Genomic DNA, 21,196 nt, shown 5'->3' with positions numbered 1-21,196 from the left:
ACTGGAGACAAAGCATGTGTTTGAAAAGCAGCACACAAAAAAAACCATTCATCAGCCCAAAAACACTAGTGAGCTTTGCCTAGGCAGCACAGGTGTGTTTTTCAGCCACTTCAGGTACACACAAAATAAAAGAGATGAAGGACAGAGGCACTTGCATCCTTCAATAAAATCAGCACTACATTCACATTTTGAAAATGACCCCATCTGTTTTGTTTTTTCAACAAATGAACATTTTTTCATACCAGAGGCATGAAAACAATTCAAAATCATTGTTACCCCAAAAAGGGGAGCGACCCTTCCCCAAGGGGCCGCTCCCCGAACAACGAAATTGACCACAAAAGAAAAAAAAAAAAACTCCCTACCATTCCAGCTGCACGATCGCAGCAGGAATGCTCTAAACTTGCAAAGAGTGAAAGGAAAAGCCTTTCCTTTCACTCGATGGCCTTTTCAAAACTTTCCCCCCTGCCCCAGCCGCAAAACAAACCTCTGATTCCTCCGACGCGCAGGAAGCAAATGGCTTCCCAGCGCGTCGGTAAACAACACGATGACGCGGGCGGGGAGGGCGGGGGGAGGCAGGGGACGGTCTTCCCCTGCCATCCCAGCAGAAATCCTAACGATCGGGCAGACTCGGTGGGAGCGCCCTACTCCATGACGAGCCCAGCTCGTCATCAACCCCGAAGGGGTTAAGACTATCTCTCCTTTGTACTTGCAAGAGATGACCTAAGGTAAACCCTTGCTTCTCTCTCAAGGACTTTAGGAAATCTCTTACAGAATGGGAAGGAGCTATTTTATCTGAGTTCTGGATCTGATAATAACTAGGCCCACTTAAAGACCTATTTGGGGTTAATGGATTTGCAACGCATGTTATTTATACCACCGAGGCATGTTGCTTTGGATGGTAAGTCAAAAAATAGGATAGGCATTTGTGAAGATTATATCGTACCCTCTGTTACACCGCAACACAAATGTTCCTCCTTACACAACCTTGTTTTTGCCCCAGTTTGTGTTGGCTTTTAATTGGAGGTACTAACAATACATACTGGACTTCAATAGAAAGGTGGCCTAATAAACTCTCTGCAGGAGGGCTTTAATATTTTATTGTCTTTTGACTGATACTGCAAAATGGAAGTTTGTAAATTGACATTACAGACGTTTCTTGTACTATATCTTACTGGGTTTAACCCTGCACTGTTGCATCCATAGTTCAAGGTATCAGGGTTCATTAGAAGTTTGCTGTAAGGAACCCCTCGTAAATTGTTCAGTGGGCGCATTCTAAAACCAATGTTGAATTTTTGTGAATATCAAAAAGTATTACGTTTAGGAACATAGAGATGCCGCTGGTTTTAAGCAATTGCCATCACATGTTACTTCCTGTGTACTTTTCAATTTAGTTGAACTTTGAGTTATTCTAGTTGTTACCATTTGAGGCTAAGTAGTATGATCTCACCCAAGTACCTCTAATCATGTTGCACCTGGAACATATTGAGTCTCAATACTGCTTTTGTGTCCTGTTTTCTCAGTATGGAGATGAAGATGCTGGTGGCGTTGAGCACATCCCTCCTGGTTGGAATTACTGGTTTGCTTTAGTAAGTGACTACAATATCCCACAATTATGAACACTTGGAAACATGCATGTCTTGTTGTTTACTTAAAACTGCGTTGTTTACGCTTAGCACTAGTTAAGAATGCCTGCGCTTCCTGTACATCATAAAAGAACTTTGTATGTCCTTTCAAGGTCACTTTGAGTCGAGCTGGTTCCTGCAGATATGCTAAGCCACCCAGTTTGTTAATGGGATCAATTAGTTTGCGCATTTCCCATCTCTTATCCATCGTAGCTTTGCTTAGATCTGAGCGCGCAAAGATGGTAAAGTTATCAATAGTTACTGGAGTGTTGGGTTTAGCTTTTTGCCATACCGCTTGAGTAAACAACTATAAAGTTGGGATGAAAGGAGGTAGCATATAACAACGGGGGGGGGAAAGGGGGAAAAAAAAAAAAAATATAGAGGGGAGCTTGAGCTAACACTATCAGCAAATGAAAAACCATTAAGGATGGAGGGGGGGGGAGGCCCTAGGTTTCTCGCCGCAAGAGCTGCCTTTTCAACGGCAGCAGTAGGTAAGGGGGGGGAAGGGGAGGGTAGGTCTTCGCAGGTTGGGGGGGTCGTGTGTGGGGAGGTCGGGTGGAGGAAGGGTTGGGGTAAAAGGGGTGGGGAAAAAAATATTTTCAACCTGGTTGAAAGATTTAAGAAGAAATTTAAGTTTGTAAAGTACTTTCTTTTATACGTTAGAGAGCATCAAATTATGCTGTTATTAAGCATTATTGTTTATTCTTATTATTTTAAAGATGCAAAGCATTAGATGTTTAGCATGGAATGTCTCAGGGCTAAACAATAAGCGTAAAAGACACCTAGTCGCTGAAGAATTACATTTATATAACCCCCAGTTAGTATTTCTGTCAGAAACTCATATTATAGATAGCGACAAGAAGTTACTGAATCAATTAGGCTTCGAGATGATAATATATTCGGCAGCCGGCTCACATGTCAGAGGGGTGGCCATATTAAAAGATAAAAGATTCAAGGTCGAGATAATTAAGACGCAATCTGACAAACGTGGGCGGTGGGCAATCACTCAATTATGTCATAACAATATGAAGCTTGTGGTCTGTGCTGTATATGGACCAAACAAAGAAGAACCAAGTATATATGAAGAATTAAATATAGCTTTATTAGACTGGGAAGGAGAAATTATAATAATGGGTGATTTCAACTGTATCATGAATTGTCAGACGGACACAACACGCCCTGGTAACTTTATTCGAAAGCCCAGAACCAGAACATCTATCTTAAACCTGTGCAAGCTACATAATGTTAGAGATGTTTGGAGTTCATTATATTCTAATGCCCCAGGATATACATACTATTCTGCTCCTCACAAGCTATGCTCACGTATAGATATGGCTCTAGTATCAGATTCTTTGATGAGTTCTATCACAACAATGGTCATATACCCACGCATCGCATCTGACCATAACCCCATTATGGTGGAACTAACTACCTTCCAAAAACGTAATCCTCCTAGAGCCTTTACGTTTCCAAGGAATTTAATATCGAACACGATTTTCACCTCACAACTGAAACAACATATTATAGAATTTTTGACTTTTAATAGAAATACTGCTTCCTGTTTAACCGTTTGGGACACATGCAAAGCTAGTATCAGAGGGTTTGTGCAGACGTATGTCCTAAAACAAAATCAAGAAAGACGTAAATATAACTTAACTTTAACATCGGACATTGTAGCAGAAGAGGCAAAACTAGTGGAGGCTTTAAGAGGAAATCTCTCAATTTTGGCTATCAACACCAATCTTAGCCGGTTAAAATGCAAGACAAAAGAAATTTTGATAAAAAAGAGAAGTGCACAGATCCCTAAACATAAATTTGCTCAATATGAAGGGGGTGATAAAATTGGTAAAATTTTAGCATATAAGGTTGCAGAGGACAGAGCAGAATCTACAATATCACAAATTATAGGAGTCGACAATAAGAGATATAATCAGACAGACAAAATAATACAACAGTTTGCTAAATATTACGAAATTTTATATACCCCAGAAAACACTCCCAATGGCGAAACAATCGATAACTACTTAAAAGAGAACTTAACGAAAAAAATAACAACTTGTGAAGCAGAGAATCTGGCTTCAGAAATAACTAGAGAAGAACTAAGAGAAGCTATAAAATCATTACCATCAGGCAAAGCTACTGGGGAAGACACTATCCCTCTGGAACTGTATCAATCATGTATGGAAGAGCTAACACCCCTCCTCTTAGAAGTAATCAATTATATAAGTAGAACAGGGTCCGCTCCGCGCTCTTGGAATAAGGCGAAAATTATTTTTTTTCACAAAAAAGGTAAACCCAAAGAGGAGATGGGCTCATACAGACCTATATCTTTAATTAATGCTGATGCTAAAATATTCGCAAAATGCCTAGCAAGAAGATTAGCACCGCTTTTGCCTAAAATAGTAAGTTCACAACAACACGGATTTGTGACGGGGAGGGACACATCAGCTCACGTAAATACGGCAATAACAGCTTTTGACATAGCAGAAGTAGAGTCCACTCCCTTAGCAATGATAATGCTTGACGCTGAAAAAGCATTCGATCGGGTCGGGTGGGATTATTTATGGCACACATTGGGATATATGGGGTTCGGCGGAAATTTTCTAAACGGGATCCAGGCACTTTATGATAACCCATCCGCATATATCAGTTATTGCGGTCTCACGTCAAATTACTTTACAATCCGGAGAGGCACACGCCAAGGGTGCCCCTTATCTCCCTTATTATTTGCCTTATCATTAGAACCATTTTTAAAGGCATTGGATAATCAACCAGAAATAATACCCTTTAAAACTAATAGGCAGAGCTTAAAATTAACTGCTTACGCGGATGATATAGCCATTTATTCTACTGAGATTATTGATCCTCTGAAAGCAATCAATCTAGAAGCATCTAAATTCGGCAATGTATCTGGCTACAAATTAAACACTCATAAAACTCAAGTAGTAGCTAACTTTGCTCCCTCTCAAATAATGCCCGAAGTTTGTAAGACCGCGACATATTTAGGCGTACAAATTACCTCAAATGTCAGAGAGATAAATAAGATCAATTATAACAAACTAATGAAAACCACTACCTCGAATCTAAAAAAATGGCACCGACTTCCACTGAATTTAATCGGCAGAATAAATCTAATAAAAATGAAAATCATACCTAAATATCTATATCTATTTAGATCAATTCCTTTGGCACAAGATAGGCTTTTTTTCAAGCAATTAGACAGCGCTTTCTGTAACTTTATCTGGGGTTATAAGAGAGCTAGGAGATCGCTAAAGATGTTAAAAAATCAAATAGGATCGGGCGGTCTCAATTTTCCTGACCTAAAACATTACTTTTGGGCCTCATTTATAAGGCGTATTAGATCCTTATTAGACCCAGAGAATCTGCTTTTTTACCATTATTTACTTCTAAAAGAAAATTCCAAACAGTTTTTACTTCGCATTACAGACCCGAATTTCTACAAAAGGGTGAAATTTAAGACTGCACGGGATCTAGTAAGGATTTGGAAAGATATACTAACCCACTGTAAAAGTAACATATACCACACCCAACTAATTTTATGGGATAATCCTGGACTACCTAACATATTTAGTGATGGGGATGCCAGAAGATGGCAATCGAAAGGAATCAAGGTATTAGGGGACTTATATACATCCCAAGGCATAATGGATTTTCGCACCTTAAAACAAATATATGGGTTACTCGACACATATGAGTTTAAATATAGGCAAATATACGATTTTCTAGTGCGGAAGAACGGAATCAAAGCCTTATCGAGTGGGGGTATCTGGGATATCCTAAACTCGAAAAAGGAGAAATCAATAATTAGCTTAGCATATAAGATATTGACAGATTTAAGAACGAATGATAACGAAATAATAGCTAATAAATGGAAGGTAAAACTGGGAATCAATATAACAGGAAAACAAATAACCAACTCGTACACTAATATCCATCACAATGTAAGATCTTCTAGCCTACGCCTACAACAATACAGAACCATATATATGCTATACTATACGCCAGAAAAGATCTCTAAATGGGCTTCAAATAACAATCTGGGAGAAAAAACTAAGTGTCCAAAATGTGACCAATATGCAGCAGACCTAATACATATGTTGTTTACATGTCCAAAACTTGGGGAGTTCTGGGAAGAAGTGGGAAAAATCTTAGCTATAAAAAATGTTACCAGCACACCAATTACAGCTCCTATGGTAATATTAGGTATGTACACTACAATTCAACCACATTCTGTGCTATTATCTATTTTATTATCTTGTGCTAAATTGACTTTAGCTAGAGCTTGGGTCAGCCCTAACCCACCTAACGCTTTGGAATGGTGGTATTTGGTTAACGAAATCAATATCATGGAACGTACGTTGGCAGAACTTAGAGGTGTCAGATCGCTGCAGAAATATGAGAAAATATGGGGGAAACTAGAATTGAACTGAATTGACATTAAGTTTTGATTTATGTACAGTAATGTTATTTTATAAAATAAGAGTAGATCATGTATGTATATGACGAACTAGTTTAATTTGATTTGAAGGTATATCTGAATGTACTTGTAACTTTATACCAGGTGAAAATAATAAAAAAAATATTTAAAAAAAAAAAACTGCGTTGTTTAAGTTTATAGTTCTTTTTGAAGTTATCATGTTGATAACACTGTGTGGAACATCATATATTATACCTAATTATGTTCATATCGTCTTCTGTAGAAATAAAAAAAAGGAGAAACGCACTAAAACCACACAATGAAATATTTTTAGAGATGTATTTCCCTCTTCTGGGGTTCTTTTTGCAGAGCTTACATGCAAACATCTGTGAATAATGCACCCTTCCTTTACACACTGTAGGGCATTGCCAAGAACATTTAGTGTTTATGGGAGATTTGTTACAGCATTTTTGATTTATCAAATTTAAACATATGCTTTGCATCACCCAAGCAGTGCATTTGGAGGTTTGCCAACAGGTGACTTTATCTGAAAGGCCGGTTAACTGGCCCAGTCGTATACCATCATTTCTGAAGGCAACGAAAAGGGCATAGGCAGGGTTCTGTTCTGAGCTTTATGTGTTGACGTGCAAGACAGAGTTGCATATTGGCATGGTACACACCAGATTTTCTTGGGCATACCATACTCCTATACATTAAACCAGTTTCTTAACGAAATTGAGGGGGCCCCACTGTAAGGTACATGGAGGGGCCCCGCTCTGGATTTAATCCGGAGCTCTCAGGCTGGTGTACTGTGCTGGGGGGCCCCCTGCAGCTCGGGCCCCCCGCACTCTGGGGATGCGGGGGCCTGTGTTACGCCCCTGTTTTAAACCACTCTTGTCCTGTCTACTGGAGGCACTTTTGATTGAGCCAACATTTCCAGACTTCTTTACCAACTCGCCTGAGATTGGAGTTATTTAGCTTAGGCTGGTGTAGTGCCAAAGATCTGAAAACATAATGCACACAGGCCACAGCAGTCAGGGTAGCCACAAGTGTCCCGGTACTATTCTTGCGGAAATTTACATCTGGTTAGTGTTGAGCATGTTGCTTTGTAATCATTTGCTGAAAAATTGTTGTTAAGATTGTTGGACCTGTCAGCCCTAGGGTGGTCTTACCCCGTTTATTTTGCCCTTTGCCTTGTTTTTTCCACCATCTTTTTTGTTGGACCTAGGTCTTTGGGCGCCTTACCACTGCCAAACAGTGCTGAGGTGCAGGTGCTCTCTCCTAACAACATGGCTGTCACAGGCCCCTGCTACTGCGGAGTTGCCTTTTTAAACATGCACTAGTAGTCAGGAGCAGGCTGGGACATTAGGATACAGTAGCACTGCCTTCCCACCTTTTCTGCCCATAATCTAGAATGTGGAAGCTCCTGGAACCTTCCAGAATAGGGGAGGGGTTACACTTTGCTGCTTTCAGAGAGTGGTCACCTGACCTAGGGGTATAAGGAGAAAGGAGGAAAACCTGCCTGTCAGTTGGGGCATCACTGGACCTGGGGGAACCTCTGCAGGAGTTTAGGCGGTTGGGCCTAGGGGAGGAACCTACACCACTGGAACTGACTAGGCCTAGGCACTGCTTTTTAAGTTAGGTGAGGGACTCTGCCAACCCACTGATCTGGCCCATGGTTGGGGAACCACCTCCAGTGAGGCAAGGGAAACCATCCTACCTCTGAACCCCCAACTCAACCCCCCTTCTTCCCCCTCCCAAGAAACTGCACCAGAAGGGCACTGAAACTACCAGGCGTCGCAAGGAAGCACCCCCTCCGGCCCACAACTTGCCCAAACCTGCAGCACGCCACAAGTGTCTCCTCAGAGGCCGAAGAGTAAGGTAACCACCCCGGGGAGGAGGGTGGAAGACTGGAGTGGAAGCCGGGCCTCCAGTGGACAGACAGGCAACCCCGTGACCGCCCCTCCCCGTAGGGAACTATAGTTGGGCCCCGTTGGCCCTAATTAGCCCGATAACAGACTGGAACCAGGGGAAAGGGACTAAGGTCCCCTGAACTGGGCAATAGCCTTGACTGTTAACTGTTTTTGGTGCTAAAATAACCCCTGGTTAGGGGGGTGTCCTCTGCAGACCATCCTGGAGTAGGAAACCTGGTTTGTGTTACTATTATGCCATTCACACAAAGGCTTATGCGTTTTAATGACCCACATGCCTAAGGAATGTGTTACATGAAAGTGTTCTATGAAATGTTGCAAATTGCCACTAGGAAATGTTCTATCTTGAAGTGTCCTATGAGATGTTGCTCTACTGAACCTGCTTAGGACCAAAGTTGTTGCCTATGCCTATACAATGAAATGTGGCCTGATTTTTAAAGGAATGTTGTTGCCTAGCTTGCCCATACATATAGCAAGGTACTGACAGAGGTATTTGCCTGATGAATTGATGCTTAGTTTATGATAATGAATTACTTACCTGCAATGAGACCAATCTAGATAAAAGAATCTTATTTTAAACGACTAGCCGGTGTGGTGTCATTTTATTGCGTGTGCCTCCCTGTCTCAGTGTGAGTGTGTGCTGCACTTCTGCTTTGCACCTAGCCTTTGGGTGCCTTCCCGCTCACGCCAAGCTACCGCAGTGGAATTGGTGACCCCAGTTCTTACAAAGATGTTATGATGAAATTCACTTTAAATCCACAACTAGCCGTGTATAGTTAATCTAACACTGTTCAACCCCCCACCAATGGATCTTCTTCGCATTCTCGCATGCTGTTGGGACACTGCTTTTACCTCATAAGTCTTCTATGTCTTCAGCACACGCAGAATATTTCTTGCTAGTATCTCGACATATTAAAATTAAATGTTGAGAAATATAATTTCAGTTTTGTGTTGTATTACTTCATTACATTCAGTGTAATGTTTAGAAAGTGTCTGACAGCCCCATTTTCCAGATCAAACGACTATGTGCAGCATCAGGGGTAGAGGAAGGGTGATACAGTGTCTCTTTCCATGTTAAAACTGCAGAGCAGTATTGATTCACTTAGGTGGGATATATATTTTCCCATTAGGTAGTTAGTGTGGCAAACTATTATGGACTAATATCTGCAACCACAAACTTTAAATATGTTTATGGTATGGGAAAGTACAAAGGCACCAACTCGGGATTAGTGATCCTTTACAAGCAGAACACACCTCAGTATTTGGGTATACCATTAGCAATCTCTCCCAATAGACAGTGCACTGCTTTCCCTGAAATGAAGTTATTCCATCACTTCAATCACTCTCCTTATTGTCTGATTTAACTCTTTACATAAGAAAAGCAAGGTCAGTCAAAATGGTGTAACTATTTAAAAATATGGCCAAATGTGTCACTAGGCATGCCCAGGGGGAAATGCAGCTAGAAATAAGAGTCTGCTGTTTTAAATTACCGATGATGTATAAAATACATTTTATGCTGACTTTTATACGGCCATGAAAGTAAAAAACAGATATGGTGAATCTAATATTGAATCGACCATACCTGTGACCATATCATCTTGGACTGCCAAACCCAGCCTCTTTTATTAAATACCTCACTTTCTAAGATGTCTGCACTTTGGTCAGGAGTTATGACATCAGACCTCATCAATCTGAAGCCGACTTTATGAATGTAAAATTTCCCAGCAAACGTGAAGAAAAGCTTTGATTCTATTAACGATATAGAAGCACACTTGGTACCTCGTGAAAGGGAAGATAGGCTCCAAGGAGGCAAGCGTTGATGGTGCAGTATGTCAGCCCTCCTTTTTCCAACTCTGGCAAGAAGTTCAATATAGGTCTCCACTGAATCCAGGTTCTGACATCTACCCCAAGCTGAACTCTATCGCTTAACTGTGGAATCTGACCATGCCTTTCTGATGAGACTCGAAGCTTGTTCCAAAAGGCCTAGAATATTCCAGCAGTAATCTTCCAAGTCATTTTAGAGTTCCTTGCATTATCAACAGATGTTTGTTGCCATGAACATCATTTAAAATGTTCTGAATCCGAGGAAGTAGGATTGGAGAATCAGAAGAAAGTTGTCGAAAAACTTGAAACTAAGCTTGCTTACAACACTCTTGTGTCACTATCATTAGGTTTGAATTCTGTCTCTTGGCCTGCCCTGTGAGCCTCATGATCATCAAATATGGAGGAAATACATATTTGTACCTTGACTCAGACCTGAAAGGGTGTGTCAGTTGCCTCTACCAGAAATCCGGTTTCCAGCTGAAAAAAAGGAAGTTGATGATCGTTGGAAACAACCATCATTTGTGTGGCATTCCTCCAGTTTTTTCCATTCTTTTGCCAAACCTATTTTTATTGGCTATAGAACTCTGCACTATTTACTAACCAGTGGTAAAGTATTTGTGCTCTCCCATTTACACCTGATAAAATTGTCATACATCAAAGTGGCATATTTAATTTACTTGAAAGTCCCTAGTATTTGGTACTACATGTACCCAGGGGCTGAAAAATAAATGCTACTTGTGCGCTGCAGCACTCATTGTGCCACCCACTAAAGTAGCACCTTAAAACATGTCCCAGATTTGCCACTGCAACTGGAATGGAGTTTTAAACTGCCATGTTGACTTGGCAATAAAACCTCCTTGGCAAGCCCTAAACTCCCCTTTTGTTTTTTATAAGTCACCAGAAAGGCACACCCTTTGGAGACCATAGGGCAGGGTGTATCGTAATTAAAAGGTTGGACATGTACGTTTTACATGTCCTGGTAGTGACCGGTATATTTGTTTTTCACTACTGAGTTGCCTACCTCTCCCATAGGATAAAATTAGAGATTCCTTATCACATTTTATAAGCTGTAATTTCCAAGTGGGAATAGGTAGCTATGTCACTACCCTTGTGGGCCTCCCAAAAACCTCACTTGCACCTCAGAAGGCTACCCTCATTGCTGCAGCTAGGCTCATCACAGGTTCAAAAAAAGTGATCACATCTCTCCTGACCTTCATACACTGAATTGGCTTCCTTTAGAGGCTGGGGTGCATTTCAAAATCGGCTGCATGTATCACAAAGCGCTGCACCACAATACCCCGTACAACCTGTCCCAGAAACAGCAAGGTAAGTGGTTTTATTTATTTATTTTACATTCCCTATCCCGTCGTTTGTCACTTTCACCCCCCCCCCCCCACCACACCACTGCCCCACCTCACTGCACTTATGTGCACGGGCTGCTACTGTGTTCAACATTCTGCAACTGTACTATGAGTCATTGATGGAACAAGTAAATAAAGTGGACTATGAAAATTTGACTAACACAGGAGTAATAAACATTTTTTTCATAGTCTGTTCATAAACATTGTGTGGTGTATACATAAACGGATTAGAAACAATTATTTGTTTAATTTCTATATATACGCCATCTTCCTCTTTTATAGCCATGTTATTGTGTTTTACCTATTGTTGTCTGCAAGCAACTAAATAGAGAAAGATGTTGCATATTCTGAACCACCTTCATGACCTAGAACTACCCTTCAGCAAACCACTAAAGATAACCAACAGTCCCCTCTACACCTACCCGTGTTCATGCGTGGCAGAGCCGCTGTCCTCAGAGTGCTTGGTTCCTGTCTAGTTTTAGAAACTGAGGTGTGATTGGAGCACATTAGCTATGAGTGTTATTTCTTTCCATTGGAAGTTCTTTGTATGGGGCCACCATAAACAAAATGGTTCTGAAATCTGGCCTTACATTGTTAAGGCATCTACGTGGAAATGCAGGAAATTAGGTGTTAACGGATCTCTAGTCATGGACAATAACTCATAATTAATATGCAGAGTACCGCTAACTTAAGTGGAAAAATTGATACAATATAAAAATGTGGTTACCTATTGTACCTCATCGTGGAGTCTTAAACCTAATACACGCCAATCAACGTTTAAGTTCATAGGATCTGTGAGTCTGCACTAGTGATGGACTTAATTTCTGTATCCTTCATTTAGGAGAAAAACTCCAAGTACTACAATTATACACTTTCTGTGAATGGGAAAGCACGTCAGTTTGGCGGGAACTACAGTGTGGATTACCTAACTGATGTACTGGTAAGAGCTTTTATTTAGGCACAATGTATGTATTACAAATGGCATATTGGGCAAATGTACAAATTAAATGCAAATATCTCAAGCATGAAACACCTTTAATAACTCCGGCGTATAGGTGACCCTTTGACTACAATATGTTAGAGGACTATCCAATTACTGCGTTATTCAATGTATGCCACATTCTAGATTGGCAGAAGTAAAGCAACTGATGTTACAGTTCGCTACGAGAAGCCCACCAAGATCCTTGTGAAGAATTTGTGAAAGTGAACTGAGGAGTTTGAGTGACCGATGTTCAAGGGCTGTTGTTACCTCATTCTTTACTTTCCAATGAACATTTATGTAATGTGGGCCAGGCTCATCTTTGCCTGTAAGTATCTAATGATTATTTAATACAAACAGGCTCTCTCTGTTACAGCGTCTAGGGTTGTAGGAGGCGGGCACAAGACGCTATATATTTTTTATTTGCCATTGTTTATGCAGGGTTTATTTTTATTAGGTTGACTGTACAGTGTATTTGTTTTTAAAAAGCAATTTGTGTCCAAATGGAACTATTGGTTGCACTTAACAGACAATAATGTGAAATTCTATGTTCTACTTTCTGCTAAATTGTTAGTCTAAATGGGTGTACCATACCAATGTCTAGGTTTTAATATTGTTGAAGAAAAATAGCATGTGCAATGATACCATCAGGTAAGTATTACACAAGGATTAGGACCAGATTTAGGGCCATGTATGTAGCATTTGTACTATGTGTTATGTATTTTATCATTGTATTTTCTACAATAACATGGTGTGTATATAAAAAACGGTATTTTGACACACAGTGCAAGTGGAAATAATATTATGGTAAAATAGATAGAATATCCTGAAAATATGATATTTGTAAGGCAATATTTTATGTATGATAAAAATGTACCACAATATTCTAGCACTCAGTATTCTGTGATATTTATTTTATTTATTTTATTTTATATTCTTATAAAGCGCCAGACTAGACTCCCGAAGGGGTATCTCTGCGCTATTGCTGTACCACGAGATTGTGCTAGTTACGAGAGCATGACTAATAAAGAGTGCAGAAACTGAGTAGTAATTTATTTATCGGGATACAGGTACGTCTTTAAATTCTTCCGGAAACACAGATGACTGGAGATTGATCTGAGTTCTGGGGGCAAGGAATTCCAGAGTGTTGGGCCGGCATAGGCTAATGCACGGCCACCTTGTCTGGTTTTTCTTACTCTTGGTATCTGCAGGAGCTGCTGATGACTGGAGCGCAAAAAACGCCCCGGGATGTAGGGCTGAAAGATCTTAATCATGTACTTCGGGCCCTCCCCTATCATGCTCTTGTGAATCGTGCATAGAGTCTTAAATTGGACTCGCTTCCTCACTGGAAGCCAGTGGAGTCTCTTCAGCAGGGGACTGGAAGGAGTCCTAGCTGGAACATTCAGGACAATCCTTGCTGCTGTGTTTTGGATTACTTGCAATTTACTGAGCTGCTCCTCGTTAGCTCCGAGGAGCAGCCCATTGCAGTAATCCACCCTGCTGATGACCAGAGCCTGCACGAGCGTTTTTCTATGATGGTCTGGAATATAGGGGAAGACTCGTCTCAACATCCCGATAGCCCGGAAGCAGGTACCAGCAACCTGATTGACATGTCCCTTGAAAGTAAGTTGCTGATCAAAGAGCACTCCCAGGTTCCTAACAGAACTCTTGGGGGTGGGGACAGGGCCAAGCTCCACGGGCCACCAGTCAGATGACCAATATGTTGCCGCTTGTCCAAAACACATGACCTCCGTTTTCCCCACATTGCACTGCAGACAGTTAGTTGACATCCAGTCTGCAATGGCTCTCATACCATCTGCAAAAGATCTTTTTATTGCAGATGTGAGAGTTTTAAAAGGGAAAAGGAGTTGGGTGTCGTCAGCGTACGACACCGGGGTGAACCCGAAAGATCTAGCTAAGTTGGCTAGGGGTGCCACATACACATTGAAAAGTGTAGGGCTGAGGCATGAGCCTTGTGGCACACCCTTATTGAGCTCCCTTAGCATGGATTTGTGGGAGCCCAGCCTAACTTCTTGGACACGACCAGTCAGAAAGCTCCTCAACCAAGTCAGAGCTCCTCCCTCCACGCCGACCTCACCTAGGCGGTCGAGGAGCACAGTGTGAGACACCGTATCGAAAGCGGCGGAAAGGTCCAGCAGCACCAGAATCAGGGAACTGCCCTCATCCAGTGCCATTCTGATGTTGTTGGTCACTGTTTGAAGGGCTGATTCTGTGCTGTGGTTAGGCCTGAAACCAGATTGTGAGTAGTCCAGGCCTTCCGTCGCTTCCAGATGTTGAGAGAGATAGGTGTTCACATGTCTCTCTGTAACCTTACCCAGGTGAGGCAGGAGGGAGATAGGTCGTAGATTGGAGAGGTCTGTCCAAGGAGAGGATGCCTTTTTCCTGATCGGGTTCACCACCGCCCTTTTCCAATCTGCAGGGACCTGGCCTTTAGTTAGGGAGATGTTAATCACATCCAGCATGTGCGGGCCCAGAATGGGAATCATGGGGCCGACCATTTTAGTTGGAATAAGGTCATTAGGCGACCCAGATTTAATGTGGCTGCAGAAGGAAAGGAGCTCTGTGTTGGTAATCGGAGGAAAAGATGAAAGGGTGGGTTTGTTACCAGACACCGATATTTGGGGATAGGGATGGTCTATGTTGGAGATTTTTATAGCATCATTGGCTGCCACTATTTTTTCGTAGATGTTCTTTATTTTATCCTCAAAATATCTCGAGACTTCATCACATAGGTCTTGTGAAAAGTCCTCAGAGCTATCACAAGCAGTCGGCTTAATAAAATTCTGCAAAATGTTAAAAAGCTCCTTAGAGCAGTTGCCGGCTTGTGCAATCTGCTGTGTTAAATGTTGCTTCCTGGCTTGCTTGATATTTTTGTAGTACTTGGATTGAGTATCTAAGAAAGCTACTCTACTGCTCTCGGTCTTCCCTTTCCTCCAAGCTTTCTCAGCCCGTCTGCAGTTTTGCTTAGCTACCCTCAATTCATGGGTATACCAGCTGTCTTGTTTAGACACTGGGTATTGTTTGTGCTTTTTTAATGGGGCTATAATGTCAATAGCTTGCTTAATTGAGACATTAAGCTTGGTTAAGGCCATATCAGCAGTGTCGGTTGCTGAGATTTCTGGATTTATCCAGAATTCCTGGATTTTATTGGCCGTGACTTTATGCCACTCTCGTCGCCAAATAGGGGGAAGAGGGACACTCTTAACAGTTATTACAGGGGTAACCAAAAGAAATTCGAGCATGGAATGATCTGTCCATGCTATTTCTTTTGCCGGGGAACAGATAACTTTAGCATATGTCTACATTAATCAAAAATACCCCCAAAATAATTGTTGTCTTTTGAGTGGCAAGTACTGTAGCATTTATGGCTTTCTTCCTATCCTCATGAATTAACATACTTCACTTTGGCACAAAACTGTGTCAGAATCTATTGAGAATATAACCGCATTGTTTGCATCCAGGGACTGGCCTGATCTGAGCACATCTTTGGACTTTTGTGGGTCCCAGGGAATTAGAAGGAGAATTGAGTACCTATGCAGGATCAGAAAAGCGTATATTTGTAGAAACAAGTAGTTCAAGCAGATGGCTAGAAGACACAAATAATCAAGTTGATGTCTGCTCATTAAACCTGGGTGAAATGTAGTAGTAATGTCGGAGCAGTCTGCATTTATTTATCCATAAGAGAAAGGAACCAACAAAACCCAAACAATTTATTCCCACCACATATCTGTTTCTCTTTATTTTATTTTCATTTATTTTTTGCAGGCAAATTTTTCTTTAGATTTTCTGAGTTACAAATCCAACTATGAACCCTTCTTTATGATGATCTCTACTCCTGCCCCACACGCGCCATGGACTGCTGCCCCACAGTATGAGAAGAGCTTTCTAGATGTCGATGCTCCGCGGACCAGTAACTTCAATGTCCATGGAAAGGTAAGATACTCCACACTGCGTTCAAGAGAGTTTCTGCATTTGGTACAGTTAATGACGCTGTTTTTCATGTCCCACTTAACTTAAAAGAAAGATGGGAAGTGACAAACACTTTTAGTTTGATAGTAGTCTAGCCATCGTCCACATTTCCTAATTTGAGCATTGCACACACATAATCTCACGTTCAGTACCTATCAATAAATACAGTTTGTGTGTACTACTACTACTAAAATCTCTACAAACAGCTGCATTCTTGCTATTGAAATTGGCCTTGGTAGCTGCAAAGATGTATGCAGCACCTATTGGTTTTAGCTGGATCAAGGTGGCGATGATCTGTGTTTTGAGCCATGGATATGAGAGGTCCAGGAAAGAGTAGACTGTCTAGGACAAGCCAACTAAAAGCAGAGCTCAGGGAACGCGGAGTGGATGGGGTGCCACAGGAAAGTACTGTGGCCAGCGAGGGAGAAACTCCTGTGTTCCGTTTCTGTCTGTCTTCTTGGGCTGTAATGTGGAAGATATGGTGTTTCCACAGAGGAATTGACGTTTTTTAGAGTGATGGATGTTAATGCTTCTTCAAAGAAAGATAAAATGAGAACTTGACACTGTTTTGAATATTGTGCCAATGACCACACCAAAACTCGTCCCGTATTGGCCACAGTGCACTCATACACTTTCTGTTCATCCATACGCTTAAACATCCTGTCTTTCACTCCATTTTGCTTCAAACTGTCAATGACAAAAGCATGGCAAGAGCACAGCTGTGGTCCTCACACACTTTATGAAAACACTGCCCAGGTAGGCTGTGTGACAGTGACACTTCCACCCATAGCACTCCCACAGAGTAGCCTGCTTTCCAACTGCAAATGTGCTTCAGCACCTCTTGGAGGGTATGACGCGCTATATAAATGCAACCACAATACAAGATTGTTAACTACAGCTATTTAATAGCATCCTTCTAATCACAATAATGCAGCTGAGGGTCCTTTGCAACCATTTGCTGCACTTTGTTTCTCCAAGTTCATAAACTCAAATATAGGAGGACTTGGATTTCCAGCAATGGTGTTTCCAGCCATTTATGGTAAGGTCCATAGTATGAGGGGCACAGGACTAGCTGGGTCTTTGTCTCCTTACTTGTTTGTACCAGCTACATGTATCTACTGCCTTCCAGACTGAGGTGCTGTTCTATGCATGGCACATGTTGTTTGAATTGTTAAGAGCTTGAGGTGAAGAAGGCTCCAGCAGACCCTCTACTTTGTCTGGTTGATCATCCAGTAATTTTCTTACCTGTTATGTCTTTTCCATTTTTCTGCACTTGAAGCGTCCCAAAATGCTTTATTTAGAGGTTTATTGATACATAAAGCACAAACTGCAGCCAAGAAAAAATCATGGTATTTTATTAGTTACAGAAAATCACCTGTTAGACTGCATATATTCCCTTGCAGTCATTTTATTACAGTTTTTAATCACAAAGGCAGTTTAAGAGCTACATAATGTTCTATTTTATGAGTTTCTAATTGAGGTATCAGTGAAACAGTTGGCAACAGGAGCAGAATGAGTTTTAATACTTTATTTTCAGCTGTAATCAATTATAGAAAATTCCATAGCACCTGAAAGTGCAGATAGTTGAAATATTAACAAATTGCAGGCCTTATTTACCTCGGATGTTCAGATGTTTTCTAATGTGACTCACACTCCCAAATTATCTAATTGTTGTACCTGCTCAGTCTCGGAAAGTCCCATGAAAATTTGGGAGGGGGGACATCCTGTATATTACCAATAATTGTTTTGTCTTCTCTTGGTAGCTACGACTGTAGTAATCTACTTGAAATGCAAAAACTGTTTGCTTTACACCTCAAGTGGATTATCACTGTGATGTGTTTCATCAGATAAAATAAAGTGTACCCAAGGCTCGTGACCCTTAGCTTGGAGCTGTGGCTCACTGTTTCACTGGTGCATAAGAGTGAAGGAAGACATTTTAAAGGCCATGCCTGTTCAGTGCAGTCCCTTGTTCAAAGATCTGTGATGTGACCGACAGACAAGCGTAATATATTTTAATTTTAAGCATACAAATGAAGCATCTGTGGCGAGAAAGATAACCCAGCACGCCCCTGATTAGTCCTTCACGCAGGGCAAATTCTCAGGCGCTCCTTCTCCCTGTATTCAGCTGCTTGAAATAAAGCTGCAAGCTGCTGCAGACAAAGTTAATTCTTCCAATTGGAGATGGGCACACTGTTTTCAGTAACTTCATAGTTGTAAATTAATGTCTTTCTTTATTCTTCATTATATCAAACATCATAGCAGCTACCAACTAATTTCGTTCCTATATAACAAATGGAGCATCTTCACAGCTGTTTAATAAAAAAATTAGTAACACAGATTAGATCCCTAGATATACACTAAACGCCTACCAAATGACTTGCTTAAAAACACTATCTGTTTGGAATCCAGACCATTCTTTCAGCACATTTGGATATGCAGCATCAGGAACAAATGTGAAAGGTGCTCTGCCTCCAACTTGATCTCATACTAGAAATAAGTCATAACCCTCATTCTAATTTACATTCATAGTGGGAAACAACGAACACATCTATATTAACCAATTCATTAATCCTCAGTAAGTAAAAGAGCATACCGAGCAAGCTTGTCATTTTTGATTGAAATCCTGATGTTTCTACGTATTTTCAATTAAGTATGAGAACTTCTCATACTAAAAGCAATCCTGTATAAAAAGTTTATCCAATAACTATAATATTTTTTTTAATAATTCTTTTTAGTAACACAAACAAATTATAATACACTTACAATAAATACACTGGACTGCCACTCTGCACAATAAATCTGTACACATCCTCCTATTCGATAAAGATCAACAATGATTTCTATATTCGGGTTCAGGGATCCTCCAGCACTTCCGGGTCCTCCAATGCCACCGGGGGAGTGCAGATATCACCCCTATAAGCATTCCAGGGCCCCTATATCTTGCCCCATTTCTTGGGCCTCCCCCTTGCCACATACACAGCCCGCTCTCTGAACATGCACCAATCCAAATCATCCATCCATTTCCCGACTGTCGGTGGCTGAACCGCCCCACACAGCTGAGCTATATTACGCTTTGCAATACTACATGCCAATGTGGCCCACATCTTTCCATGGGATGGGAGATCTGTCGGGTCCCAAACATTCAGGAGGCAACGCCTCGCCTCCAACTCAAAACCCACTCCCCACACCTCCCTCACCTTGGCATGAATAGCAGACCAGTACCCCCGAATGAAGGCACAGTCCCACAACACATGAAAGAACGTTCCTGACTCACCACACCCTCTCCTGCATTCGCCACTCACAGCTAAACCCATTCGCACCAACCGTGGGCCAGTCGCATAGCAGCGGTGGAGAATCTTTAATTGAACCAGCCGGAGCCTCATCTGGATGGCAACGACCCTCGGAGAGGCCACCGCCTCCCTCCAGTCCTCATCATCTAAGATCAATCCATCCGCTGTCCACTGGACCCTTAGAGCCACCAAAGGATCCTCTGTGTGATTAACTAGTTTTTTACAGATCAGGGAGATCGTTTTCGTCGGGAGATGACCATCCAACACTCGATCCTCCAGCGGGGAGGCCTCCAGGGGCGTCATGCCAAGGGGAATGTTAGTAAGCAGAGAATGCCTAATCTGAAGGTAACGAAACCTCTCGCTCCCCTGCATTTCATACCGTTCCTGCAGAGTCTCAAATGGAAGGATACCCTCCTTACCCCATAGATCCCCAACTCGGGAAATCCCAAGGAGGTCCCACTTGTCAAAACCCTTGGATTTCCATAAACTGCCCAAACGTTCCGAATTCCAGAGGGGTGTCGCCAGCGTGATCTTCCCTTCCCACCCGAGGGAGCGGCTAGCCTCGTGCCAGACCCCAACTGCCACCGCCGTTGGTCCCACCACGGGAAAACGTCCCTGTCTCGCATAAAGTGCCCTAGTGATTTCTCCCCCGGGAACTTGGCCACGGTCCATAATATAGCCAGGGTCGAGTGGTGAACCGTAGACAGCCTGATTAACCGCCACCAACTGTGACGTCCAATAATACTTCCGAATATTAGGCAGACCAATCCCGCCATCGTACCACAGCAATGTCAATTTCGCAAACGCAATTCGGGGCCTACCCTCCCAAAGAAGTTGTTTCTGGAGAGACTGAACCTCCCTGAAATACGACGGCGGGACCGGGTCCATAGAGTTCTGAAGCGCATAGAGGAAACGAGGAAGAGCCATCATCTTAAACAGAACAGCTCGACCAAGAAGGGAAAGCAGAAGCGACTTCCAGCGATCCACGTCGCGCCGAAGCCGAACCAAAGGAGGCAACAGGTTTTTGGAATATCTGCTCTGAGGGTCCAAGGATATAAAAATACTAAGATATTTGAATCCCTCCACTTCCAATTTAATCAGACAACTTGGAGGAACCTCCGGGGGATCACCACTCAAAACAAACAGGACCGACTTCGTCCAATTAATGGCAAAGCCTGAATATCTACTAAACACCTCCAGGACGTCTAGAAATACCATAAGCGAAGCTCAAGGAGATGTCAGATACAACAAAATATCATCCGTGTATAGCGATATCTTGTCTTCCCAGTCGGGCGTCCATCGGAGCCCCCTAATCGATCTATCCCAACGAACCCATGCCGCAAGCGGCTCGAGCGCCAGTGCAAAGAGCTGCGGGGAGAGAGGACAGCCCTGTCTGGTGCCTCTCCCCAGCGCGAAGTATGCCGACCTGTGATTATTAACAACTACTCGGGCCAGCGGACCAGAATATAGGAGGCGGACCCAAGAGACAAACTCCGAGCCTATGCCCATCTTGCCGAGGACGGTAAAAAGATAGGGCCACTCCACTCTGTCAAAGGCCATAGTGGCATCCAAAGATAACAAAATCGTCGGCTTGTGTATCTGTTAAGCCCCACCGAGTACCCCATGCAACCTACGCAGATTAAGAGCTGTATTCTGGCGGGGCATAAAGCCTGACTGGTCTGGATGTACCAGCGTCATAATAACCTAATAACAGTTTTGACAAGATTTTGGGTTCAGCATTCAACAGCGATATCGGCCTAT

The 21,196-nt window shown here is 42.2% G+C and overlaps 1 protein-coding gene across 2 annotated transcripts in view; it reads left to right on the top strand.

The window, feature by feature from the left end:
* GNS (glucosamine (N-acetyl)-6-sulfatase) overlaps nt 1-21,196 on the top strand; it is a 258,138-nt gene that overhangs the window by 113,815 nt on the left and 123,127 nt on the right. For both annotated transcript variants that reach the window (XR_013607146.1, XM_078676222.1), the window contains exons 4-6: nt 1,521-1,586; nt 12,018-12,116; nt 15,942-16,109. Coding sequence is in view for 1 of the 2 variants with exons in the window: in XM_078676222.1 (XP_078532348.1) it covers nt 1,521-1,586; nt 12,018-12,116; nt 15,942-16,109 (333 nt within the window). In the remaining variant the exon portion in view is untranslated. The remainder of the gene's footprint in view (nt 1-1,520; nt 1,587-12,017; nt 12,117-15,941; nt 16,110-21,196) is intronic.

Source organism: Lissotriton helveticus, chromosome 1_1 (genome assembly GCF_964261635.1).
Source record: "Lissotriton helveticus chromosome 1_1, aLisHel1.1, whole genome shotgun sequence".
NCBI lineage: Eukaryota > Metazoa > Chordata > Amphibia > Caudata > Salamandridae > Lissotriton > Lissotriton helveticus.
Note: the sequence above shows the minus strand (reverse complement) of the source record. Positions and strands in the feature narration are given on the sequence as shown.